The sequence below is a fragment of the Salvia hispanica genome, chromosome 3 (assembly GCF_029641045.1).
Source record: "Salvia hispanica isolate PSC_SH4W2 chromosome 3, Shi_PSC_v1, whole genome shotgun sequence".
NCBI lineage: Eukaryota > Viridiplantae > Streptophyta > Magnoliopsida > Lamiales > Lamiaceae > Salvia > Salvia hispanica.
This window is the reverse complement of record NC_142694.1, coordinates 41,030,511-41,056,412: the sequence shown is the minus strand read 5'-3', so window position 1 is coordinate 41,056,412 and position 25,902 is coordinate 41,030,511. Positions and strand designations below refer to the sequence as shown.

Sequence of the window (25,902 nt, the reverse complement as noted above, 5' to 3'; positions counted from 1 at the left end):
CGTAGTCCCATAAAACCTTTTCCCCATATTTGCACTTATCACTTTTTTTATTTAGAACAAAAATAAATTTATTCTTTTTAGATTCAATTCATATCGCCATACGCTTTGAACATAGACTCTGCCTTATTACTGCACACTCTCTCTCTCTCTCACACAGTCGCGTTGCCACTAGCGACTTTTGTACTATAAATATAGTTCAGCCGAGCTTCAGATTTTGAAGAACTGAATTCGCAGTTTAATTATGCATGAAATGCAGAGCGACGGCGTCATGATAGCACCGTTTGTGATGAAAACCTACCAAATCCTCAGCGATCCGGCCACGAATCGGATCGTCGCATGGGGCGGGGCTAACAACAGCTTCATCGTGCTGGAGCCTTTGGATTTTTCGCAGAGGATTTTGCCGCTTTATTTCAAGCACAACAACTTCTCCAGCTTCGTGCGCCAGCTCAATACCTATGTGAGTAGCTCTGTTTTAGCTGTGATTTTCGGTGATCGGAGATCGGTCAGCTTTGAATTGAATGTGATTTGTGTTAATTTGCGGAGATGAAGTGTAGTTTGGTGATAATTTCTCTGCAATTTGAGTTTTATGATTTGTGACTCAGATATTGACCTAATTGAAAAACTCGCAGACGATTATTCCATCCGGTGTGTAATTGCAGAAGTGATTGCGTGTGTTTTCAAGGAAAAATATGCGTGATAATGGCGTTTTTCATTGGGGATTTTGTTACTGAGATGTGATTGGATTTGTTCATTTGATATTTGGCGAATACTGGAGTTTGCTGCTTATAAGAAAATAAAAAATTGTTGTTGCAGAGGCTATGATACTGTTTTTTCTTAGATTTAACATTTGTGGTGTAATTTGTTATTTTGTTTGTTGTTTGATCTGGATTAGGGTTTCAGAAAGGTTGATCCGGACAGATGGGAGTTTGCAAACGAATGGTTTTTGCGCGGCCAGACGCAGCTCTTGAGCAAGATTGTGAGGAAGAAGCACGTGAACAGAGGCTGCACTTCATTCGTGAGCAAACACGAAGAAGAGGAAGAATGTGATGATGATGATGGTGGTGGTGGTGGTGTACCTGGTGGTGATGAATTGGTAATGGAGATTGGGAAGCTAAGGCGCGAGCAAGAGTGTCTAGAGGAAGAGCTCGCAAGCATGAGCAGGAGGCTGCAGGCAACGGAGAGGAGGCCCAAGCAGATGATGACTTTCTTGAGCAAAGTTGTTGAAGATCCTCAAAGTCTGCCTGCAATGATGCTCAGTAGAGGAAATGCGAGGCAATTAGCGTATGACATCAGCAGCAAGAAGGGTAGGATTATGGAGTCTTCATCGAGCTCTTGTTCTTCGGGTGTGGCATTGCCTAGTTCATCAGCCAAGAGTGAAGAGGAGAAATCCGAGGATGATAGGTTTGGTGTGTCTGTGATCAGGCAGGAATATCATGGTTATGGAAATCTTTCTAGCTCATCAACTGATGGCTCTTCCGGTGGCGTTGGTGCATGCGGAGGCGGGGGTGGGGTGTTTGCCCCACCAATGAACGGTGGTGATGGGGTTAGTTGGAGTTATTTTGATGATCTTGAGATGGATAGACAGACCCCAGCACCATATCCCTTCTCACTTCTTGATGGAAGATTTTAGCTCCTTTTCTTCCAATTAAAAGCAGGCATAAGAGTGTAGTGTGTTGATGCATTCTGTGTAGTTTTAAAATGGAGTAGTACTATATATATATATATATAGTAGATTGGGTCAAATTAGCTCATCTCACATAGCAATTTAGATCTAACTCACGCTCAAGTACTCCCTCCGTCCACGATTAAGAGTCTCATTTCTAAATGACACGGATTTTAAGAAATGTTAAGAAAAGTGGGTGGAATAAAGTTAGTGGAATAAAGTGAAGTTTTAAATGATATGTGAGTAGAATGAGTTAGTGGAATGTGAGGTCTCTTTACCATTTATGGTAATTATGAACCAAGATTCTTATTCGTGGACGGACCAAAATGGAAAAACATGACTCTTATTCGTGGACGGAGGGAGTAAGTATGTAGCACAAAATATATGTAAGATGGATTTAAATTTAGATCCAAATTAATAGTATATTTATAATTTTCTAAATACTAGGAGTACTTTAAAACAACATATATATTGTAGAAAATGTTAGAAAAGTAGTGAGATGTGAGTAGAATGAGTTAATACAATATGATTTACCTATCTTGTATATCCTGTATAATAAACTTGAAATGAGATAAGTAGTGGTGAAATAGTTCAAATGGCAAAATGAGATATATATGTTGAGACAGAGAGTAATAATTAATACTCCATCTGTCTGTGAATAGGAGTCCCGTTTTTCTATTTTGACTCGTCCATAAATAAGAGTCCCGGTTCATTATAAATGGTAAAGAGGTCTCACTATCCACTAATTCATTTCACTCGCATATCATTTACAACTAATATATACAAATGAGACTCTTATTCCATTAACTTTCTCCTATTCACATTTCTTAAAACCTGTATAAAAAAAAAACGAGACTTATTTTTCACGTACAGATGGAGTAGAAGTCACTTTATTTGTAATCAATAATTCTATTTTCACTTTTGTTGAGCATCCACAAATTTAACCATTTAATGTTTGTAAGTATTTTTAACGAGGTTAACTTTTTTCTATTATTTCCTCAAATTATATCATTAATAATAAATCTTAGAGTATGAATTTCGATTACCAGACTTGTCATGCAAGCAGACAATTTAACGCAAATTTCGAGTAGAAAACTCCTAATTATAGTAAGACTCGAAAAATGGTGAGTTGATTTTAGTGGACCATACCAACTTGGCATGAAATTATAAAACTAAACTCGTGATGCAATCAGACAATCTAACACAAGAATCAGTACATAAAATTCCTAATTATGATCGACATGTTGAGTTGATTCATGTGGACCATTCCAACTTGTCACATGGTCTTCACGTCCCATTCATTTCAACCCAACCCCACCATTTATTCATCCCAATTCCCAAACACAAATCAACAATTTCCTTCCAATTAAATATCAAGATTATGATATATATTATTAAAAAAAAATAACGAAAACCCCATATTAAAATAAACATCATTATTCGTAAATATATTTCTTCGATTTAATTATAATTCAAAATTTTGCATGTAAAGACAAATGATGATGTCCCCTTCCATTTAATCTTCGGTTTGTATTATTTTATTTTATTTTTGAATTGCATTTGGAAGTTTCCAAAAATATTAATAGACAACTTGCACAAGTTACATTAATTTCGTAGTCAATGTTGGTCCAAGTTGGTGTTCAATATAATCTACCGTCAGTCCCGGCTAGAATGACATATTATTTGGCCGACCCAGAATTTTAGAAGTTATCAATTAAAGTATTTAATTAGAAAAAGAAAAAATGGGTGTAAGTATTAAAATAGAGAGAGGAAAAAAGATAAATATTTAATGATAGTGAGAAAAAATGATTAGGTATATTAGTTGGAGAGATAAAATTTCTAAAAAAAGAAATAATTATTTTAATTAAGATAAATTAAAAAGAAAAATCTATCATTTTAAACCTGACGAAAGGAATACTACTAATATATCAGTGTTTTTCAAATAGATGAATACGTATGTTCTCCAACCTATCTTTTCAATTATATAAAAGTATCACAACCACATAAGACATTATTCACCCAATCATTGTAATTTATAAACATCAAAGGGCAAAAACGGCATAAGCACTACTTAAACTAGGTTGACAAATGTTGGAGCATAGAAATATTTTGGCAAAGGAACTTCCATCCCACCAAAGAAATGAATAAAATAACACTAGCAAAATTTTTAATGGATAACCACTACCTATTATTAACATTTTAAAATTAAGACGTGGCCACGTGACATGTAGGCAACCACGCCACATCATATCCGCTCCACCAAAACTTAGCCACAGGTCTAGTAGCTATTTCTCCATCCTATTCCAGATGTGCTCATATTATAGATTTTAGAAGAAGTTGGTAAGTTGAGTAATTAAAGAAAAAATATAATCCTTCCGTTTCATTCTAAGATTAAGATTTAGTTATGGCATCAATTTTAAGAAAATTAGTGGAGTGTATAATAAATGAAGTGAGGTAGTGGTTGTTGGAGTGCATAATAATTAAAGTGAGGTAGTGCAAAGTAGGGTCCTTTTGACTTTTTGTATGTTTATAATTTTATTTTTTATTTTTATGAAAATGATGATATTTGAGTGTAAATTTGATGAATAATGAGGTTAAATTTTATGTCCAAATATGATAGATTCTAAATGTGACTCTTAAACTGAGACGGACTTAAATGGCAAAATGTGACTTTAAAACTGTGATAGAGGGAATAGTAGTTGAATATATTAATGAGTTGGAAGGATTCAAAGATTTATTTTCAAATATAAAAAATGAACATCTTGAGGGGCTGAGATTCTCTCCTCTGGAGGGGTGTACCGCAGGGGTACTATTCCTCACACCTTATTATTTTATAAATTTTTATTTTATTTTATTTTATTTGATGAATAAAATAATGGGTGTGAGGAACAATACCCCTGATATGGACCCCTCCACGTCCCCTCTTTCCTATTTTAAGTTGGACAAACTAAAAAAGAAAAGTGAAATTCTGGAATTGAATAGAGAAAGTAGTGGGGATGTATATTCAGATATTCAAATTTATGATCGAATTCTTGTTTAATGAACGTTCCAAAAATTCAAATTCTGTGTTGCTATCCGATGTTTATCCGAGAATTCAAAGGAACAAATAGCATAATTTGAAATGAATAGAAAATTTTCAAATATTCTAATTTTTCATGTGTATAATATCTTAGACATTGTAACTTTTAAAACCGGTATATGATTCAATAATTTTGTATGCTTTTATTCATTTGTTCAAATTATGAATATCCTCAGTACAATTTTTTTCGTTTTAATAGGTCCTTATACTTTGATTATAAATTTTATTAGGTCTTTATACAATTTTTTATTTTAAGAATTTTTTTTACTTTTATCTTAGATAATAATTTATATTTAATTAATTAAATTTAATGAACCTTTTAATTTTATTATTTAACTTATCTTGTGATTATAAATATTTAGGGAAATGTATCTTTCAATATAAATATAAATAATTAATTGAAAATTCGGATAGTTATTTTAAAAAAAAAATTGATTTTAATCTTCAATCATCACGGTTAATCTTTTTATTATTCTCTACAACTTATTGAGATTATTGGATAACAAGATGATATTATCTTTATAGACTATGCTAAGTTAAATAATGGAATATTAAAAAGTTCATTAAATTTAATTAAATTTAGATTATTATCCATGATAAATGTAAAAAAGTTTCCTAAAATAAAAGATTGTACAAGGATCTAATGAAAGTTATGATAAAAGTATAAGGATCTACTAAAACGAAAAATCGTACAAGGACCTGATAAAAATATTGTGAAAAGTATAAGGATCTTTTAAAATGAAAAAATTATACAAAAACCTAATTAATATTTTGACTAAAATATAAGGATCTAAGAATGTGTTTTGCCAAAAATATATTAGTCATAACTTATGATTTTTGAAGTTAATCTCAACAATATATATCCAATAGAAATTTTAAATTCAAATTATGTAACTTGAATCGAATAATTTGAAGCGAAAATGAGGAATTTAGAAAGAAATAATTTTCCCGCCTCTTGAGAATATGGTGGGCCGGCAGCTTAGCTGTCATCTGGTTGTATCCTTTTGACTTACGACAGCTATTTTGCCTTTATTCGAAACCCTTTAATATTTTACTTTTATTTTTTATTTTTATTTTTATTTTTATTTCTTGTACTGTTATTTATTTATACTCATCTCTTTATACAATCCCTCTATTGGATTCTACGCCTTTATTTGTCACTAGTCACTTCATTTCGGTATATTTACATTATGATCCCAATATTTTCAGGTTGGGCCTTATATTCAATAAATATTTTTATGCTTATGAATTATACTTTTAAATGTATATGTTACATTTTTATTTTTAGTTTATCTCATAAAAAATATTATATTTTCTTTTTAAAAAAATTTCTCTCATATTAATATAAATATACTATTTTCTCTCCACTTAACATATAAAATAATAATACTCCCTCGTCCATTATTAGGAGTCTCATTTTTCATTGACACGAGTTTTAAGTAATGTTAAAAACAATGGATAGAAAAAATTTAGTGGAATAAGAGTCTTATTTTTATATAGTACTTAGTTTTAAATGATACTCCACGTGAGTAAAACGAGTTAGTGAAATGTGAGACTCTATTAACATTTATAGTATAAATGAACTGATACTCTTATTCGTAGACAGATTAAATGAAAAAACGGAACTTCTATTCGCAGACAAAGAAAGTATCTCCTAAAATTTCATATTTATTACCCAAATATATCATTTTTTATAGGACATTGGGAGTAATACTTACAACTCCTAAATCCTAATACACTTGTTTGATGCATGATGAAAAATAAAACGTGATATATTTGGTATGAATATATATTCATGCGTAATTATGGTATGACACAGATTTTGGTAATTCGATTCATTATATTAGTATATAATATAATTAAGATTTATATTGCATATTTTGTTTTAGGTAGTAAAATCTACTACTATTAATACCACATAAAACCACAATGAAGACGATATTTTATCGGTGGATTACAATTATAGAGTGTGGGGAAATATTATATTTGCTGAAGAGAGGAAGAGTAATTAAAATTCTCTTGCTGAAGAGAACATTGAATATCTCAACTTTGCTGCTTGAGGTAATTCAGTGAAACATGTTGTTTAGCATTTTATTTTGATAAATGGTGTACAGGCTGATATTTTTCTACTTTCAATTTTACCAACATATTTATTCAACCTATAAATCATGATTTATTTTATTACCTGGGTATACAAAAATCAGACGTGAACGTGCATGACATTAATGGATTTGGTTCAAGACATATTGGTTTGTATCCTTATCGGATTGAATCGTTAAGGACCTGATTGTTTCGAACTGGGTGGGGTTGGGTTCAGATAACTCTTTAAAAATACTACTCTTTAATAATACTATTCCCTCTCTGTCCCACAATAGGAGTCACTCTTATAATCTTATTGTAGGCATGAGTTTTATATTGATTTTATAATAGAACGTGAGTGAAGTGAATTAGTGGAATGCGAGACCTAATTACAATTTATGTTAAAAATGAAGTGTGACTCTTATCGTGGGACATACCAAAATAACAAAGTGTGACTCTTATCGTGTGACAGAGGGAGTACTATTTTTTAAAATTATTTTTAAAGTTATACTTTAGTTTCATTCTCTAGGTCAATGTAAATCATATTTTAAAATCTGATTTTATCGTGTAATATCAGATTTTAATTGTCTGAATTATATTTTTATCATGTGAATCATTTTAAATCATATCATATAAGGTTTTATGGTGTAAATCAAGTTCAAGTCGTTATCGTCTTGTTATCGTGTGTTTGTCAACGCATGTTATATTATGTCATTAACGAGTTAATATTGTGTGTAGGTGTCGTTCGGATTTGAAGGTAGCAGATCAGGTTCATGTTTGGTTTAAAATTTCCTTAACAAGTTCTGTTTAATTAGGATTTATTAGATTGAGTTGTTACCAGTGACTCGATAATGGCCTTACCCACATGATATGCCACCGCTACAGGCACCATTAAACTCGCATTTCTTTATAAAACTAATATTCCACGTAAAAATCACTAATCACTGATACTCCATGTAAAAGTGGAATCCAAATTCTGGTACTTCTTTTCGTTATCTTCTGATATAGTTAAATGAATTTTTAAAAAGTAATGCCCAGTCATTTTGATATTATGGTCTATGGACAAAGGATTACATCAAAATTGTTAAATACGAGTCAAATTAAATGAACATGTGGTTGTTACAATAATTATATAGTAGAGTGATAAATTTAAGTTTGACTTTGTTTTAGTTTTATGTGGAGCATCTAGCATATTAGCACGAGGATAAATGCCCTCTATCAAATTTCTCATATATATATATAATTAAAACTTATTCTTAAAATATTTAAATTTATTTATTAATTGCCCTTTCTGAAATATTAGAAATTGTATATTCAGTTCATGCATTTTAGTAATTCATAGGTTGTACGGCCAATATCTTACAAATACTAGACAGGTATATTTAAAATAGTTTGATATTATAACTAGATTCTTTACAATCTTTAACTAATACTGACGATAAGATTGTCCAACTTTTTTTGTCAAAACAATAGTATTAATTATATATAAATATACATAAAATGATGTATTCTGTGTTATAGATAGGGTGTTAGGTAAATATATTCAATTAAAATGTTGATATGCATTGCATTGCATGTGCTTCTATATAATATAACCAACATACATATGTTTATATACACACACAAATATTGTACTCCATTTTACTTGATAGATATAGTATATAAACTATAAAACTGGCCTACGACTTGAATGTTTGTATTTATTTGCCCTTGAATAGGCATTTCACATGTCTTGAAGAGATACATTGGACTTAATAGTTGATATTTGAGCATTATAATGCAGATGCTTAGAGCTTTCATTTTGTTTATAAATTCAACATTGAGATTAACTTGAGCTTAGGACTTGATAGTTGATATTTGGACTTTATAACACAAATGCTTAGTGCTTTCGCTTTGCTTATGAATTCAAAGTTGAGATTTACTCGAGTTTAGAACTTGTTAGTTGATATTTGAGCGTTACAAAAGCAGATGCCAAGAGCTTTCGCTTTGACGGTAAACGTTGAAATAGACTTGAGCTTAGTACATTGATAATATTGATGCAAATGGTATAGCTTCTAGATCGAATATTAGAATTATCTTGAGACGTGAGATAATGCTCAAATATTAACTACATCATTTTTAAATAGAGAAAATGAACAAATCAAACATTATTATTCATATAATTTATCAAAAGAATGGTACCAATATTAGAATAAGCTAAATAGGAGTAACAAAAAAACTAATGCAATATAACCCAACATTTGACTATATATATCCAAATATTTCATTGAAACGCTCATTTTTGAGATGTATATGCAGACACTTGGTTAACTAAATACTTGATGACTATAATAAGCTTATTCCAATTTAACCATGTCACAACACAACACCTATATGTCCAAGAAAGTGCAGCAGTTTTGGCGTATTCCCTCATTCTCCATAAACTCTAAAATTAGACTTTATAGCACTTTAGTTAATACATATAGTAAAGTATTGGGTCACACTCAATTGATTACTCCCATTATTGATTTTTTTGAGTGATATTTTAATTGTATGTACATGTAATCCTTTATTTCTTTGTGATTTTATCATTTAAGATAATTTATGCTATAAAACAAATTTTTGTGAGTTTTAATTGTTTTCGATTGCTCCACACATTTGAAACCAAATACAATAATTTGGAAAATGATACATTAGGAAATAAGAAATAGCTTAGGGACCTTTCTGCAAACGAAAAATAACGCACGTAGCTTCGTGCGAGTTTCCTCCGTATAATCGCCGCGCTCAAACTCAATCTCAGCCGTCCATTTGAATCGCGTAACCCTAGGCCGCCCACTATATAAACTACTTTCAAAACCGAAATTCAACTTTGAAATCCACAATTAAAAAAAAAATTCGAAACCAATTCATCCTCCTCTCTATCCCCATCCTCTCCCCTAAAACTCTATCCAATAATTCCGAGATTAGTTTCAATTGATGGGTGCAACGGCGACGGGCAATTCAGCGGCGGCATATGCTGCTTGGGAGGAGGTGGCGGCGTCGACGGAGAAGGGGCGGCGGGAGGTGCACTATTACCTCAGGCGCTGCGGCAGCGGGGGAAGAGATCTGGTGGTTGTGGGGAAGGAGAAGACCGCTAGGCATATGTCGTATCGTTACAGGATTGGAGATGGCAAATTGGTGCCGTCGATTCTGAGCTGCGCTTCGAGGGTGAAGCTGAGGTCGAGAAGAGAGGTTGTTGACTGGCTGGAATCGATAATTTCAGGTGATGTTCGTTTCCTCCTTTGTTGATTATTGGGAGATTTGATTTTCTCTGTTGAATTTGAGGTATTGGGCTCTCAATTTTTTATCCCTAGTTTCTGATTCTACGAAAAATTCCTCCTTTTCCCTCTTTGATATGTTTGCCGAATTGAGTTCCGATTTTTTTTGTTTTTGTTGTGTTATGCGGATTTAGATCTGCGCCCTTAGCCGTTTGAATATTTGAGCTTATAAGGTTTTCCTCTGTTTTTCTCTGATCCCTCTTTTTTCAGCTGGATCTGTGAGAAAAAGGGAAAAATGGAGTCTTTTTTTTTTTTTTTTTTTAATGTTTGATTCTAAAATTGCTGTATTGATGGATGTCACGGATGGAACTGTATTGCCGAGGCATCCAATTAAGTCGTATACGGCAGATCCATGTTTTAGGTTAAAATGCTATTTTTGGGAAATTCAATTTCATTTTGGGCATTCGTCTTTTTGTCTTGCGTGCTATTTTGATCTTTTAGCAACCCTTCGATAATATTGCTGTGAGAAATGAGAATGAAAATTGTTATTATTGCTACTTCTTTTGTGTTGAGCATAAGCCAAATATACTTGACCAGCAAAATGAGTTTCTTTGCCATAATTTAGTGTATCCCAGATATTGCATTTTCCCCTAAAATAATAGCCTTTTCTTTGTAGTGCTTAAAAATATGTTGCATATGGTAGGCTGTGTTGCACTGTTTATGATAAATCATTCTTATTTGTTTTCCCTGTTTCACCTTTTAATTTGTTCAATCTTGAATTTATCGCCTTGACTTCCTTGAGGCTCGCAAAGACTGACACTTTCTGGGGTGCAGGAATATTAAGCCAATTTCTAAAAGCTGGTCGAGATACTCTGGAATTCAAATTCCCTTTCTAGGTTAACATCTGAATGTTCTCTCACGGCCACTATTGTTTTGTTTTGCGTTTGCCTTCCTTTGGGTTGTGGTGGCCATAATTTGGATGTTGAAGATATATATCTAATATTTTAATGCGTATTTTTAACGGTTTTATTTTTTGCTTTAGTCCATTTTTTAATTGAGCGTATACTGTGAATTAACATGCTAGTTTATTGAATTTGGTGAAGCTTATACCACTTGGTTTTTTACTGTTGTGCTTATTGTTTCTTGTACCTGATGTTTCAGGTAAGCAGCTTAATGGATCCAATCAATTTGGAGGTGGGATGGATAGAAAATTAGATGATGACGTAATTGAGGTTAGTTAATGACATTGTTTTTGTTCGTGTCTTATGGTTGAACCATTTATCGTCAGTGATTAATTTCTCTCATTGTCTCCTCTTTGCTTGATCCTTCTAGGATGTCATGAAACAGAAGTTGGGTCCGTGTAAGACTAAATCTACATGGATAGGTTCTTCCTGGACCTGCCGGAAAAAGCGGACACATTACCAGTCATTCTGTCGCAATGGAGCTGTGATTTCTGTAAGCTTAAGTTCCTGATTTGTTACCTTTTAAGTTGCTAACTCATCTTATGCTTTTCTCTTAAAAACCTCCCTTTGACTTTCAGGCTCAACAATTTGTGTATGTATTGGCTGAAGAAGGCAAAAGACTTGTTGCCTACTTAGTTGATATGTATGAAGATACCAGAGGCAACAAGATGGTTGTGGTACGATGGTTTCACAAAATTGATGAGGTTGGTTTTGTTTTGCCTCATGATTATAATGACAGAGAGATTTTCTTTTCTCTGTGTCTTCAAGATCTCAGCATAGAATGCATTGATGGACTAGCAACTATTCTCAGTCCGGAGCATTATGCAAAATACGTAAGTGAAGCAGCAAATACAGCGTTGATGCCTTTTGTGTGCTGTAAACTCTTTGATAACGATGATGTCAAGCCTTTTGACATTACCCGAGTTAAAGGTTATTGGAAGCAGGAAATATTCAGGAAGTCAAACAAAACTGTAGGTGAGCCTGTTGGATTAAGGCCCAACAAGAGAATTCGCTGGTCTAAAGAGAGTGAGCTATATTTGAAGTCCCCTGACAACGGAGAGTCTGGTGTGACCAGTTCGCAAGTCAGCAGTGACGCTCATCCAGACTGTAAAGGAAGGTTAAAGATAGGTAGTAAGAAGGAACATGGCTCCTCTGTATCTTTACCTCCTCGAGATAATTCTGCATCATGCAAGTCTGAGCAATGTTTGGCTGTTGGCTCCCAAATTGAGGTGCTCTCTCAAGATAGTGGCATCAGGGGCTGCTGGTTCAGGGCTTTGATCATCAAGAAGCACAAAGATAAGGTCAAAGTACAGTACAGGGATCTCAAGGATGCAGTTGATGATTCAAAAAATCTGGAGGTAAGAACGATGTTAGTTTTTGGGTGTAGTTAGTCAAAAGTAAGATTCCTTGTTGATGGAGTTACTAATTTGGTCTTCCACTTTGCAGGAATGGATATTGGCCTCTCGACTAGCTACACAAGATACATCTGGTATTCGTTTGTCTGGAAGGACCACTGTCAGACCAAGCCTGTCATCCGAAAAGGAAAATGTATCTTGTGCAGCAACTGTTGGCACTGTTGTTGATGCTTGGATGCATGATGGATGGTGGGAAGGGATTGTTGTGAAGAAAGAATCTGATGATCGGTTTACTGTGTACTTTCCAGGTGCGTGTTATTAGCTTTCCTTTGTGTTGACTCTTGAACTTTGTTTATAGTTTCATCTGATATAACTGTACATGTTAATATTAATACTGTCATCATCTTCCAACCAGATGAAAAGCAAGAACATGCTTTCAGTGCTGGCGATTTAAGGTATTCAAAGGAATGGTTCGACAATGGGTGGCAGAATATCAAGCCAAAGCCAGATGTCGTCTCGAAACTCGATGGCAGTGAGAAAATATCTGAAACTAAGAAAGATGAGCCACCTTCCTCGGTTAAAATAAAACTTGCAGTATCCTTGGACAATGATGCTTTGAATCAAAAGATGATCAAAACGCTAGCCCAAGACGATAAAATGGTAGCTGAGCCACCAGCTGTCAGAGACCTCACAAAAGATTATCTGCTTGCTAAGCTACGATGGCGATCATCAGGGAAAAGAAGTCGCGGACGGAGCCCTGTCAAGTCCTGCCCTGAGGCAGGGCTGTCTACATTCAAGGGCGTCTTTGTTAACTCATCCATGAAGTTAGATCAGGACCACTGCAAATCCTCAAGAGATTCTCGCTTCAGTTCGTCGGTAGTGTCACCTATGTCGAACCTGGTTATGTCAAGGTGATGCTGCTCCTCGTAGTTTGTGGTGTACATTTGTAGCTGGTGTTGTAGTTGTTTAGAGAGATGGCTAACAAATTGTGATGGGCGACGAGCTTGTCCCCCCTTGTATAAATTAGGTGGCCTTGGGTGTGCCATGTTGATCCCAGGCAGTTTTGATATACTAGCAAAAAAGGTGTAGCTGATCAGTGATAGGAAGTAGGATTTTGATTTCTACTGGAAATCCTTTTGTAGACTGTAATTATTCTTTTCAAATCAAAGTTGGTTCTTTTTATCTTCTAATGAATCATTAACTATTCTTTTTTGTGGGTAGCCCAAATATGTATGTGTTGATCATTGTTTTGGTAAACCCAATTTTAGATATCAAAAAGTCCAGACCTTTGGCATTAGATGAGTTGTCCAAGTAAAAACTCCTTGTTTTTTGCTTAGTCTTTCTATTTCAAGAATAGTTAGATAGATTGTTCCCAAGTTAATGAATCTGATAATCTATTTGTGTTGTAACTACCAACTTAAGCCAAAATAAGTCAATTCAGACAGTCTTAATCCAACAATGATAATCTATTTGTATTGTAACAACTAAACTTATGCCAAAATAAGTCAATTCAGACAGTCTGAATTAATCCACAAAATGATAATCTATTCGTATTGTAACTTCCACAAATTGATAATCTATTTGTATTGTAACTACCAAACTTAGCCAACCCAAGACAGTCCACCCAAAAATAATCCTTTTACCCTTAGTACTCCCTCCGTCCAACAAGAAGAGCATAACTTTTTTTTCTTCTCGGGACTATTTTAAGAGTCCTTACTTTCTCCGACGCGGGTTTGAAAAAATGTGACCAATAATAAGATAAGAGCCTTACTTATTTTCGACCCGGGTAGAAGAAAGGCGAACATGAATAAAAGTCTTCCTTTTTTCGACATGGGTTAAAAGGAACACAAAGAAATGTAGTAAAAGTACTACTTAAAGTTATTGAAACGTGAAATACCTTATTATGAAATGAGTTAATGTAAGACCTATTTACTATTTATAGTAGCAGACTTGTATTGGTGGATGAATAAAATGATAAAATGAGACTTTTACAGGCGGACATGAGAGAATATTACTCCTTCTGTTCTGTCCGTCATTAGATGTCTTATTGCATTCCGACATGAATTTTGAGAAATGTTAAGATTAGAGGGTGAAAAAAATAGTGTACTAAGATTCCCACCTGTATTAGTTTTTAATGAAATGTGTGTACATCAGTTAGTAGGACGTGAGACCCTATTACATTTACAGTAAAAATGAACCGAGACTTCTAATTGCGGACAGACTAAATTGAAAAAACAAGACTCCTGATCACGGATGGAGATCGTATTTATTACCTAATCCAAATTGGAGTGGAGCTGATTGGTTTATTACAACTAATAATGAGTAGTAATTAAGATTGTAAAGTCTTCAAACCAACCTTACCCCTATAATTATGTGTCAAGAATTCAATGTACTATATCACTTTCACCTCATCACATACACCTACATCTATATATCTCATTGTGTGTTTGTGTGTTATTTATGTGAAAAGTTGCCCCATTTCTTTGCCTACATACATAGCATCGTTGTTGTTTGTGTTGCAAAATCATTTTCCGACCACCAACATAAATCTTTTCGACCACTTTTTCCACCAACATGAAAATGACCATTTCCACTCCCCTTTATTCGTGATCATCTTTTACTATTTATTTATTTATTATCCAAAGAATTAACACTAGTGAAAAGGTGCAAAAGACATGTCTCTGGGGAGATGGAAGAGGGAGGAGAATTCGGTGGCGGCATTCCACGGCGGTACAACGCTCGCGGCCGTGGAATCGCTGGCCTTGCCTCGGGTGCAGGAGGTCGTGTTCTTGGCTGACTTCCGGTGCCCGAAATGCCAGGGGAGAGTGGCTGAGATTATGGCCAAAATGAATGGTATGTAACGCAATTACTATGATTCAATTCTAGTGCTTCTTTTTTGCCTTTTGCGGTGGCGCCGTCGCAGGAGGCGGTGCCGGCGACGGCGGGGTTGGTGGTCCATGGGTAGTGGCTTTCATGACAACCTTGATTTGGGGCGTAGTTTGTGGATGTCATCATAGGATACCCTTTTCATGATAATGGTGGCCCTTTCTAGTCAGTGTAAATTTCTTCCTTTTTTCTTTATTTTTGGATAGGGTGACATAGTCCCAATTTTATTTTCTAATAAAATTGTACTCCCTCCATCCCAATAAATATGAATCATTTGTTTTTTAGCACGAGATTTTATGCAATGTTATTTAGTGAGTTAAATAAGAAAGAGTAAGTAAGAGGAAAAAGTAGAAATAAAATTATTTCTAGTTTAGAAAACATTTCACTTTTAATGAGACAAAAAGAAAATGTTTCATTTTTAATGGGACAGAGGGAGGAGCACTCCCTTTGTTCGACAATAATTGACTTAGTTTTGACTAACTCGGATTTTAAGAATGTAATTTAAAGTGATGGAAAATGTTAGTCGAATTTGGGGTCTATTTCCAAAATTAGTAAAGAACAAATGAGACAGTTATTCATGGATGTAAAGAATACCAAATTCGGATGATTAATGACGGATTGAGGGAGTTATATTTTTTGGTTTTATTGAGTAATTAACTAAAATAGATATTACCAGTGTTAATTAATTACATTGGTCATTTTTTATTTTTTGTAATAAAGAAGTATATGAGGAAAACATTTTATCTAAGTAAGTTTTTTTAAATGGTCGTTTTGGTTGTGCAGGGGAGACTCAATCTGTGGTGGTAAGTGTTTTGGAGAAGAAGGTGACGCTGACGTACTCGTTTCCGACCAATGAAAAGCCGGCCGGCCAACAACTTGCTCACCGGAGTTCATTGAGCAAGACTTCTCTATTGTTGCGCCTCTTTCGCTATTCATGTAATTAAATCTTATCTGAGAACATTTGACTGAAAAAAAAAGAGATCAGAAAACTAAAAAATATATATATATCACATATTGTTACCACTTTGTAGATGTGTAAATAATTTTTGGCATGGTTGAATAATGTTTGGAACATTGATGATTACAATGATAATTTCAGTGGCTTCATCCTTTTAGGCTTTTAGTACACTGTTTATTATACAAGATTGAGTTTTAAGAATATTGTTCGGTTGAACATATGTGACAAACGAGACCGTGGGAGAAGAAAAAAAGGTATAGTAGTGTGATTCCCCCAATTACTTCGTAAGGAACAAAAGTAATAGTGGTTTCTCCGTTTATTTTCGTAACTGTTATGACTCGAACTCTCAACCTATTGAACGTATTTCAAATTAAAATAGTACTCCACCGTACTTTATTCATAAACAACTTTTTTGAGGTTCCCCTTTGTGGAGGAGAAACAAGAAATCAAGAAATGATACTATGCCAAGGACACGACAGCATCATGTTATTCACTAGGAAAGGAATCATGAAATCCATGTTAACTAAGGTTTCCAAAACTTGGACACACAGAATTAGATTCCTTGTTCAAAGAAACAAACATATATATATAGCCATCGAAAAAAAACAAGACATGTAAAGATTCATGATTTTTCAACAAAGAATAAGTACCAATTTCCCCTCTCCTTTTCTCCACAACTTTTTAGGGCAATTCAACACCCATTAAAACTGGGATCTCATCAAAGCTCTATGCTAGCAGAGGCAAGTATATCCACTATGTGTTTGTGTGTGTGTTTATAACTTTTTTTACAAATAATTTCAATAATTTTTTCTTGTTAAGCATAGGTTCATTGCATGGTGATGAGGATAAACCTCGATTGCAATGCTTGTTGCCGAAAAATGAGGCGAATTCTCCTTCGGATGAAAGGTATCGACCTTACTATAGTAATAGTTATATACGAAACGTAACATAATAATAAAAACATGTTTTTTGGATAGAAATCGAGACACATTTGATAGAGAAGCAACAGAACAAGGTGACGGTGTGTGGAAGATTCGTCCCTGCGGATCTAGCCATAAAGATAAGGAAGAAGATGAAGCGAAGAGTTGAGATTCTTGAAATTGAAGAACTTGGTAACAATGTTAATGGACATATAGAACAAATGCCTCCTGTATTGGCACAACCAGTTTATTAGTCATAAAGATAAATGCTTATGTAATTTATTTTTGTACTATATAAAATAAAATACTTTTTTGCTTGGCCGGATTTAAATTTTACATAGTTTCTCATTTAGCCTATAGAGAATAAAAGGATTCAGATTGAATAATTTCATAAGGAAATTTAATTTTCCGAAACGCCCAAATAAATCTTTGAAACCACATTATATCGAATATTTTCAAAGAAAAAAGTATCACCGCGCAGATCGCACAAGAATGCGGCCGTTAACATATACTCCATAAAAATCCATAATAATTGAATAGTACTAGTTACTCCTACATAGTTTCTCATCGACAATAAAAAGATTCCAATATTTCGATTAACTTGAATTGTTAGTAGAACTGAAAACTTATGCTAAAAGAATATTTAAAACCGCATTATATCGAAGATTTTCAAAGAAAGAGCAACTCCGCTCATACATCCGCACAAAATTGTGGCCGTTATCATATGCAAAAGTTTACAATTAACGAGTAGCAGATGCACGAGAAAGTAATGTCAATTTCTTGAGGGTCAAAATGCAAATTAATAAGGGTCAAAATGAAAATTATTCGAACATTTAGGGTCAAATTGAAAATCCCACATTCTCCCTCATTATATTTTCGCTCGATCTCTCAAAATCACGAATTCTTTGGCTATTTGTTTGCGAAATTTGATTCAATTAGATTTGGCGAACTTTTACCCTAAAGCCTTCACCCTAAATCTGCAATCGTTTTCCCTCAACCCTAATTCAGCTAATATGGCCGGCGATTCGATTGAAGCGACGCGCCGCAAGCACCACCGATCCTCCGCCGACGACGCGGAGGAGCTATCGAAGCGCCGCAAACATCGCCACCACCACCGGCATCGCCATCACCACCGCCACCGGAGCAGCAAGGAGAAGGAGGAAACGACCGAGCTGGAATCATTGGAAGGTGATAGAATCGATGATGCTGAGGTTGAAGAAATCAAATTGGAAAGTACTGCGGAGGACGGTGGAGCTTCTTTGGTGAAGCCTAAATCTGATCTCGCCGGATTGGATTATGAGATGGAGGAAGGAGAGATAGTGGAGGAGGATGGCTTAGCTGATTTGGTTAACAAGGATTCTGATAAGTTGCAGAAGAATTCGCAATCGGATGCTGAGATTGGGGGAATTAAGAAGAATTCTCAATCGGATGTTGAATTTGAGGGGAATAAGAAGAATTCGCAATCGGATGTTGAATTTGGGGAAATTAAGACGAACGGATGTGTTGATTTTAACATGGTGTGTTCAGATCCCTTTGCTTATATCTACATTTTTTCCTTCCATTTTGGTATACATTGCTTCATGGTGTTTTATAGGTTCTTTGAATGTCTATTGCATAAGCTTTTTCACTTGAATTTGTTTCATGGGCATGGCTTTTGTGTTTTCTTATAACGCTGTTGTCTCACAGTTTGTATATGACATGTTCCTACTGGAAAAGTGACCCAAAGTCAATTCTTTGGAACCCGGATATCATGAGCTCCCATGACTTCCTTTTATGTTTATTGCGTCGAGTTTCTGATGATCATATTTGTAGTGATAGGAATATGTTATGCTTTCATGCAAATATTCTTGCTGCATTACATGGATCCGGAAAATTTTATGAAAGAGAGCCTTGCACCCTGTATTTACGTTTTGGTGTCAGGCAAAGTTCCCTTAGGCGTTTCCACTTTCCAGAAGACTGAATGATGGCCTTGAATTGATTGTAAGACTTGGTTATGTGTTCGGAACTTAATTTGCAAGCACAGTTAGTTATGTATATTTTTGGGTTGTTGAGTAATGTTTCTGTCATATTTTTTTTCAGGGAGTTAATGAAGATAGTCCGGAAACAGTTGATAAAAGACTTCAGAAACTGGGGAAGGACAAAACAGATAGCAAAGAAAGTGGTGAGATAGATCAGGAGAGAATATCTAATTCTGTTGGTCTTGCAAATGGGGGTGATGACAATAAATATCAGGAAGTGGATAGTACACATCTCTCCCGAGATGATAAGAAAACTCAAAATTTTGTTGATGAAGTTGATCGAAGAAGTTTGAGGAACTCTTCATCTTCCGAGAAAGAGAGATCATATAGTAACCTATTGAGGTCACCTGATTTGTCTAGGGGAAGGTCCCGGTCCCGAAGTATTGTACGTGAAGCTTCTGTGGAGGACCCCTATCGTAGGGAGAAGAAACGTCGGAGTGGATCTAATGATGAATGGACTGCTAGAGATGCCAAAGCATACAGACACAGCAGTAGGGACATCAGTGACAAAGATCGGGAGCGTACTTCTAGCAGCAGATATACGGAGAGAGTAGAAAGACACTATAGCAGGGAGGCTCGGGACACATACAGGGAGGGCAGCAGGGAGAGGGATAGAGATAGAATTAGAGACAACGAAAGGAAGGAAGAGGATATTGGAAGGGGAAGAGAAAGAAACAGACTTCAAGATAGATATCTAGGGGAGAGGGAGCAAGATATGCGGGAGAATGATAGAGACTGGGAAAGGGAGAGAGTAAGAGACAGGGAGAGGGAGAGAGTAAGAGACAGGGAAAGGGAGAGAGACAGGGAGAGAGAGAGAGACAGAGACAGGGAGAGGGATCGAGTAAGAGAAGACCAGATCAGGGATCGGGAGAGAGATCGACAAGGGGTTAGAGATGGCAGAAGAGCTAGAAGCAGGGATAATGATATTGATCGATTAAGCAGACGCCAGAAATATGACAAGTGTGAAGATGCTGTTAGAGATAGGGTTAATGAATCCAGGCACAGAAGACACTATGAAGATTACCATACAGAGAACACTAGGAGAAGCGATTTTGAAAATGAGAGGTCTAAAGATAATCTGGGTAATGAGAAGTCGGAGAGGTATATATTTATTTTAAAGAAATTAGTTGATTTATGGGTTTTTTTTATCATCACCCACCTTCTAAAATTGTTCATTTTGTACTTTTGGTGGTCACAGAGAAGATGATAGGCAAGAGGACTATCAAGAAAAGATCGCAGTGCAACTTGCTGAGCAGGAAGAGGACGATCTTGAGAAAATCAAGGAGGAAAGTAGGAGGCGAAGGCAAGCTATCCTTGAAAAGTACAAAAACAAACAGCAAAAACCCAAAACCCGTTTACAAGGTATCAGAAAAGATAATATGCGCTGACTCTTTGTTATTTGCTAACATGAGTATTTCTCTAGCTGTTTGGGAAATAGTTAAGCTTGAGCTTCACTGGGAGCAACACTTTCTCAATATTATGCTACTTTTATGTGCAATTTTTTGGCATTTTATTATGTTACCTGGTATTCACAAGTTCGTCGTATTTTTACATTCAAGATAGAGATGGATTTGTGAAATAACAGTATTTGCTAGCATACTATGATGATGTCTATGCTAGATTATAATTGAATTTTCCTAAATTCTTCTCTTTTAAATTTGAAATTTTACTTCATTTTATGAAAACATAGACACTTCTCATATATGGATATTGGATGTTAATATGTTGTTTACTGTTTGATTTTTTCTTATGGTATTTTTATGTTTCGTTAATTCTTGCACCTTATGTGTCAGTAGTGGATACAGAGGGAGAATCTTCAGCACAAGTGATATCTGCTGAAGTTCTACCGGAAAACTCTGACAATCAGGCCGAAGGAGCAGATGATTATGTTCCTGAACCGTCCTTTGCTGTGGGGAAATCGCCTTCACAAAATGGTCTTTCAACTGTTGAAATGGCCACTGGAACTGGTGGGCTAGGAGAGGGTACCCCCAAGGTATTGTTGTTACCCTTGATTTAAAACATTTTGTGTATTATCAGCAATCATGAATGACATCTTTTGTTGGTTGTTTGTGTGGTCTTTATATTGTAATCATGTCAATTGTCAAAGAATGATGTGTTTCCTTATGGAATTGTTGCAGAGCGAGAGATCCAATGATATGTTCTGTGATGATATTTTTGGAGAATCACCTGCCGGAGCTCGTAAAGCGGTTAGTCGTGGTTCTTTTTTACTGAATTAAATTTTTAATTGAAGTCATGTTTAATCTTTCCCCATGTTGTAGTTCTTTGATGTGCTTCTCTTTTAGGAGCCATTTATTGCTTCTCTTCTTATTTGGATCATACACTTCTTCAGGGTAAAGGGGATGGTGTAGCTGCTGAAAAGAGTGGACTTAATGACAATTGGGATGACGCTGAAGGTTACTATGGTATGTGCCTGACCATTAATATCTCTGGTTCATTATGTCTGTATACATGTTTTTATAATGATCCATGATATCATCTTTGTGATGCTTTTGGCTTGGTTAAATACCTATTTCCTGGTAAAACATGTTTCTTTTATAACTCAAAACATATCATACTTGGTAAAAATTGGAGTTTTTGGTGGAGTTGGGTTTGGTGAAGTCTCATTTTCATGATTCGGATTATTGCCAAACCCCCAAGGTCTATATGCCTATTTGTATTCGTGTATCTGCACTATTTCTGAAAGTGTAAATTTTCTGTTGGATCTAATTGTAGCCTCATTATGTTTTTGACAACCAGGCTACCGTTTTGGGGAAGTACTTGATGGCCGTTATGAGATAATAGCTGCCCACGGAAAAGGTGTATTTTCAACTGTTGTTCGAGCAAAGGATCTAAAGGCAAAATCTGATGATACTGAAGAAGTAGCAATCAAAATCATACGTAACAATGAAACAATGTGACTACCTTTCTTTAGCTTTAAATAGTTGCGATCATTGGAAACCCTGTGCTGACCATCTTAATGTTTGTGTTTTATCTTCAAATACAGGTATAAGGCAGGTATGGAAGAGTTGGTCATTCTAAAGAAGTTAGTCGGTGCTGACCCTGAGAGAAAGCGCCACTGTGTTCGTTTTCTTTCTACCTTCAAGTACAGGAACCATCTATGCTTAGTTTTTGAATCTCTTCATATGAATTTACGTGAAGTTCTGAAGAAATTTGGTCGTAATATTGGCCTGAAGCTTACAGCTGTGAGGGCATATGCTAAGCAACTATTCATAGCATTGAAACACCTGAAAAATTGTGGTGTTCTTCATTGTGATATCAAACCAGATAATATGCTGGTATGCTGGCAGCTTCCTCTTCTTTTATTTTCTAATTATGTTTTAGCTTCCCTGTATACCATTTTGAATTGATAAGTTTGATTTCTTTCTCTAGGTGAATGATGCAAAAAATGTGTTGAAGCTTTGCGACTTCGGTAATGCCATGTTTGCTGGTAAAAATGAAATCACACCATATCTTGTTAGCCGTTTTTATCGTGCCCCTGAGATAAGTAAGTGTGACACTATTTGCTATGTAATATTGCTTTCTTTTTTATTCTTTTTTTCTCATAATTAATCGGGTTTATTTCTGTCTTCAGTTCTAGGACTATCATATGACCATCCTATGGATATTTGGTCAGTTGGTTGCTGTTTGTTTGAGCTTTACACCGGGAAGGTCCTATTTCCTGGTGCTACTAACAATGACATGCTTCGTCTTCACATGGAACTGAAAGGTCCTTTCCCGAAAAAGATGCTGCGTAAGGTAAGTAAGAAGTTTGGTTGTTTGTGCTGGGCATTTTTGATGCCCCTATTTTGTTTGTTTTGTTATTTGATGGTCATGTGTACTTGCTACTTTGTTCCAGGGAGCATTTACTGATCAGCACTTTGACCAGGATCTAAATTTTCTTGCAACAGATGAGGATCCAGTCTCCAAAAAGGTTGGTATGCTACGTTTAGATTGCTTAGCTATCCCTATATATAATGCTCCACTTTCATGTCATCTTTGCTTTTGTTGAATTTTCACTCTATTTTGGCAGCCGATAAGGAGGTTGATTGTGAATATCAAGCCAAAAGACTTTAGCACATTAATTTCAGGATCCCCGGGCGACGATCCAAAAATGGTTGCTAATTTTAGAGATCTTATGGAAAAGATATTTGTCTTGGATCCAGATAAGAGGATGAATGTATCACAGGCCTTGGGCCATCCTTTCATCACGGGCAAGTGAACCATGATGATGATTTCTGACTACAGAACTGCTGTTGCATTAGATACTCATGCATTTGGTCTCGTCTCAATACTGAATTATCTAATTGGACATTTATCTGTCTTTGTCTTCTGTCTGGGAGCGAGAGTTCAGGAGACATTGAATGGGGCATGGTTGGAGTTCTTTGAGATGATCTTGGGGAAGGCAGTTATGGAGTTCTATCCATGGATTGTTTTCTGTTTCTATTGTAAGAAACTCACTGAAGGCGTTTCCTTTGCTTGTACTAATTGTTAATGATGACAATCAAGAAAGCTTTAGAAATCATTGTTTTTCAGTCATTCGGGTTTACTTCTACTCTCGATCTGGTATTATTAGTTACATTAGTGGCTCTAGTTTCCTCAGCATAGAGATCTGAATAACACTGCCTCCACCTATATATATGTATATAAGACATACTTTTTAAATCTGTTTCTTTTTCGGGATTTTATTCCTATACTCTATTGTAGGACATTTGGTTCTGGAGAGTCTAATCTAATCTTTCATTCAGGACCCTTCATATGCTATGAGGAAACTGTTCAATGGTTTAGATGATTAAAGGCATTCTGGAGAAGGTACCTTGGTTTGTCTTTTAGGAGTTTATGTGGTACCTTTAAGAACTAACCAATTTGAACGCGAATTATTCTAATGATTTTTGTTATTCACATTGGTTTGGGTAGTCAAGTTCATGAATGGTAAATTTGACAGCAATATTTGCCCTTCTCTGTGACTCGTCTATTAGCATCTGAATGTTTGAATGAATGCTTGCTAGTAAATTCATTGTTGGTTTATTTTGTTGCACCATATGTGCCTTCGCATGGGTTTTGTTTTCTTGCTTCTGCCTTGGAACTTTCATATTACGTACATTGATGTTGACATATATCTGATCCATGGTTTGGTTGTTCTGGAGGACTGTATGCCCTGAAGATGTTTGGATGCTGCTCTGGAGCATGAAATAACTCATGTAAGTTTCGCGTTTGACATTTCTATTCCATTTTTCTTTTTATCTTTTTCTTTCTCTGTTGGTGGAGGGAGGGTGTTTTGGTAATGTTCCATTCAATAAGTTGTTCCAAACCTCAATCATGACCGGCATCTGTTGTGTTTGTAGGTTGAGCATCCCTTCACACTGGTAAGTGATTATGTGTTGCCTATTGTCTTCAGTCTCTTTCTTTTTTTGCTGCTAATCAGGTTTCTGATGCTAAGACGTCCTTGGCATCATGTTCATCTATTTATTCGATTTCATTCAAATGACTGCCCAATTCGTTTCCATTTTTTTGATTGACAAACCCTGTGTCACCTTCATTAGGCTCATTTGATCTAGAATCAATTATGTCTCTGTCTTTTAAGTTACTGTTACTTGTGGCAAGCTTATAATCAATATTCTCGTCTCATTGATATTTTGTTGGGGATTCTTCTTCAACTATAATGTTTCTGCGTTCGTTGAAAATATGATGTAAACGTGTACCATGTGAAGAGCAACGATGCTAAGCTGGTTTCATAAAGCATAAATACCTTAGGAATTGTGTACTTGACTAAACTTCCCAATCTCCGAAATTCAATTTTGATTGCCGGAGACTCACAAGTAGTGATGCATTATCTTGTTTCATTTGTCCATGAGCAAATGTATAGAGACTAAATCTGTGATTGATGTGTTCTTGGTCTTATTTCTCCTTCATGCTTTGTATCTTCACTTTCTACCACTGTTCATTTTCATACACGCAGAAACGAGGCAACTTTTTCTGTTTAATATTTTGTTTAATGATATGCAAATTGTGTTAGATGGTATCTGGCAGAGTTCTCAGCTTTGTTCTTTTTAATTTACAGTCCCTTTTCCCCATGAAGCGTGTATATTTATCTCTTCTACATAATTTATAGCAGTTACACATACCCACCATGTACAAACTGTTGAATCCTCGTCTAAATTGCTTATTTGCGTCTGGATTGCCTTGCTTCAGCCCAGCCCTGTGTTATCGAAGGACTGCAAGCCGACACCACAATCCACATCTGTATTCTTGACTAAGTTCCTCCGTTTGAAATAATAATTGAAAGAAGTTGAAATAGCCGGACCGAAACGTAAATTAATCCAACTAAAGAAATACCTTGAATATGTTAAGGTATTGAAAAAGTTAAAACAAATTATTTGAATGCCTATTACAGAATACTAGAAATGATTTTGACCGAATTTTTATGGAAAAGTAGCATACCACATTGTATGCTTTAACGAAAATGTCAATATGAGCTAATGGCATACATTTACTTTTAACGATCTTTTTCGAAAATGCTAAATTTGTGGTACGTCTATTTTTAGTACGGTTACCAAACTGGTTTTTTGTATGCCATATTGAAATCTGATCTATCGATTTTTAGTAGTATATCGTATCAACATTGAGTATCTTGTAATCTTACGAAATACTGTATTGAATTTTGGTAAGGCATATCAAAATATCCTTAAACCAAAACAATACCTTTATTTGCTATGGTATGATCATAAAGAATTTGATATAAAAATTTG

At 35.2% G+C, this 25,902-nt stretch overlaps 4 protein-coding genes across 8 annotated transcripts; all 4 read left to right on the top strand.

The window, feature by feature from the left end:
- The first annotated feature begins 71 nt into the window (after positions 1-71).
- Positions 72-2,104, top strand: LOC125211869 (heat stress transcription factor C-1b-like). The gene is made up of 2 exons (XM_048111815.2): positions 72-457; positions 893-2,104. Exons 1-2 carry the CDS (start codon positions 242-244, stop codon positions 1,628-1,630), a joined length of 954 nt encoding a protein of 317 aa, XP_047967772.2. The 5' UTR covers positions 72-241; the 3' UTR covers positions 1,631-2,104.
- A 7,573-nt stretch (positions 2,105-9,677) lies between these two features.
- On the top strand, positions 9,678-13,556 carry LOC148930796 (uncharacterized). Of its 2 annotated transcripts, XM_089068584.1 has the most exons (7): positions 9,986-10,062; positions 10,892-10,953; positions 11,219-11,289; positions 11,390-11,512; positions 11,598-12,377; positions 12,466-12,682; positions 12,790-13,556. In XM_089068584.1, exons 3-7 carry the CDS (start codon positions 11,257-11,259, stop codon positions 13,287-13,289), a joined length of 1,653 nt encoding a protein of 550 aa, XP_088924710.1. In that variant the 5' UTR covers positions 9,986-10,062; positions 10,892-10,953; positions 11,219-11,256; the 3' UTR covers positions 13,290-13,556. The 2 variants fall into 2 exon arrangements, with proteins under 2 accessions (XP_088924709.1, XP_088924710.1); XM_089068583.1 differs by lacking the exon at positions 10,892-10,953 and having other exon boundaries at positions 9,678-10,062.
- A 1,204-nt stretch (positions 13,557-14,760) lies between these two features.
- On the top strand, positions 14,761-17,456 carry LOC148930795 (Copper transport protein family). 2 transcript variants are annotated; one of them, XM_089068428.1, is made up of 4 exons: positions 14,761-15,224; positions 16,915-16,958; positions 17,043-17,124; positions 17,196-17,456. In XM_089068428.1, exons 1-4 carry the CDS (start codon positions 15,050-15,052, stop codon positions 17,390-17,392), a joined length of 498 nt encoding a protein of 165 aa, XP_088924554.1. In that variant the 5' UTR covers positions 14,761-15,049; the 3' UTR covers positions 17,393-17,456. The 2 variants fall into 2 exon arrangements, with proteins under 2 accessions (XP_088924554.1, XP_088924553.1); XM_089068427.1 differs by lacking the exons at positions 16,915-16,958; positions 17,043-17,124; positions 17,196-17,456 and adding an exon at positions 16,044-16,386 and having other exon boundaries at positions 14,781-15,227.
- A 579-nt stretch (positions 17,457-18,035) lies between these two features.
- LOC125210007 (uncharacterized) lies at positions 18,036-25,175 on the top strand. 3 transcript variants are annotated; one of them, XM_089068426.1, is made up of 15 exons: positions 18,036-18,655; positions 19,218-20,257; positions 20,355-20,518; positions 20,962-21,149; positions 21,295-21,363; positions 21,507-21,579; positions 21,914-22,070; positions 22,161-22,452; positions 22,547-22,661; positions 22,749-22,912; positions 23,013-23,087; positions 23,187-23,601; positions 23,902-23,965; positions 24,301-24,354; positions 24,499-25,175. In XM_089068426.1, the coding sequence occupies exons 1-12, from the start codon at positions 18,152-18,154 to the stop codon at positions 23,373-23,375; spliced, it is 3,030 nt and encodes a 1,009-aa protein (XP_088924552.1). In that variant the 5' UTR covers positions 18,036-18,151; the 3' UTR covers positions 23,376-23,601; positions 23,902-23,965; positions 24,301-24,354; positions 24,499-25,175. The 3 variants fall into 3 exon arrangements, with proteins under 3 accessions (XP_088924552.1, XP_088924551.1, XP_088924550.1); XM_089068425.1 differs by having other exon boundaries at positions 20,953-21,149; XM_089068424.1 differs by having other exon boundaries at positions 20,950-21,149.
- Positions 25,176-25,902: the final 727 nt, after the last annotated feature.

What these genes read in the sequence shown, in the direction of transcription:
- LOC125211869 (XM_048111815.2), top strand. Translation starts at nt 242, where the DNA reads ATGCATGAAATGCAGAGCGACGGCGTCATGATAGCACCGTTTGTGATG. An exon ending in TGCGCCAGCTCAATACCTAT is followed by an intron (nt 458 to 892) that starts GTGAGTAGCTCT and finishes GATCTGGATTAG; the next exon opens with GGTTTCAGAAAGGTTGATCC.
- LOC148930796 (XM_089068583.1), top strand. Translation starts at nt 9,777, where the DNA reads ATGGGTGCAACGGCGACGGGCAATTCAGCGGCGGCATATGCTGCTTGG. An exon ending in GCAATGGAGCTGTGATTTCT is followed by an intron (nt 11,513 to 11,597) that starts GTAAGCTTAAGT and finishes TTTGACTTTCAG; the next exon opens with GCTCAACAATTTGTGTATGT. An exon ending in ATGATTCAAAAAATCTGGAG is followed by an intron (nt 12,378 to 12,465) that starts GTAAGAACGATG and finishes TCCACTTTGCAG; the next exon opens with GAATGGATATTGGCCTCTCG.
- LOC125210007 (XM_089068424.1), top strand. Translation starts at nt 18,152, where the DNA reads ATGGCCGGCGATTCGATTGAAGCGACGCGCCGCAAGCACCACCGATCC. An exon ending in GGTAATGAGAAGTCGGAGAG is followed by an intron (nt 20,258 to 20,354) that starts GTATATATTTAT and finishes TGGTGGTCACAG; the next exon opens with AGAAGATGATAGGCAAGAGG. An exon ending in ATACGTAACAATGAAACAAT is followed by an intron (nt 22,071 to 22,160) that starts GTGACTACCTTT and finishes CTTCAAATACAG; the next exon opens with GTATAAGGCAGGTATGGAAG.
- LOC148930795 (XM_089068428.1), top strand. Translation starts at nt 15,050, where the DNA reads ATGTCTCTGGGGAGATGGAAGAGGGAGGAGAATTCGGTGGCGGCATTC. An exon ending in AAAGCTCTATGCTAGCAGAG is followed by an intron (nt 16,959 to 17,042) that starts GCAAGTATATCC and finishes TGTTAAGCATAG; the next exon opens with GTTCATTGCATGGTGATGAG. An exon ending in AATTCTCCTTCGGATGAAAG is followed by an intron (nt 17,125 to 17,195) that starts GTATCGACCTTA and finishes TTTTTTGGATAG; the next exon opens with AAATCGAGACACATTTGATA.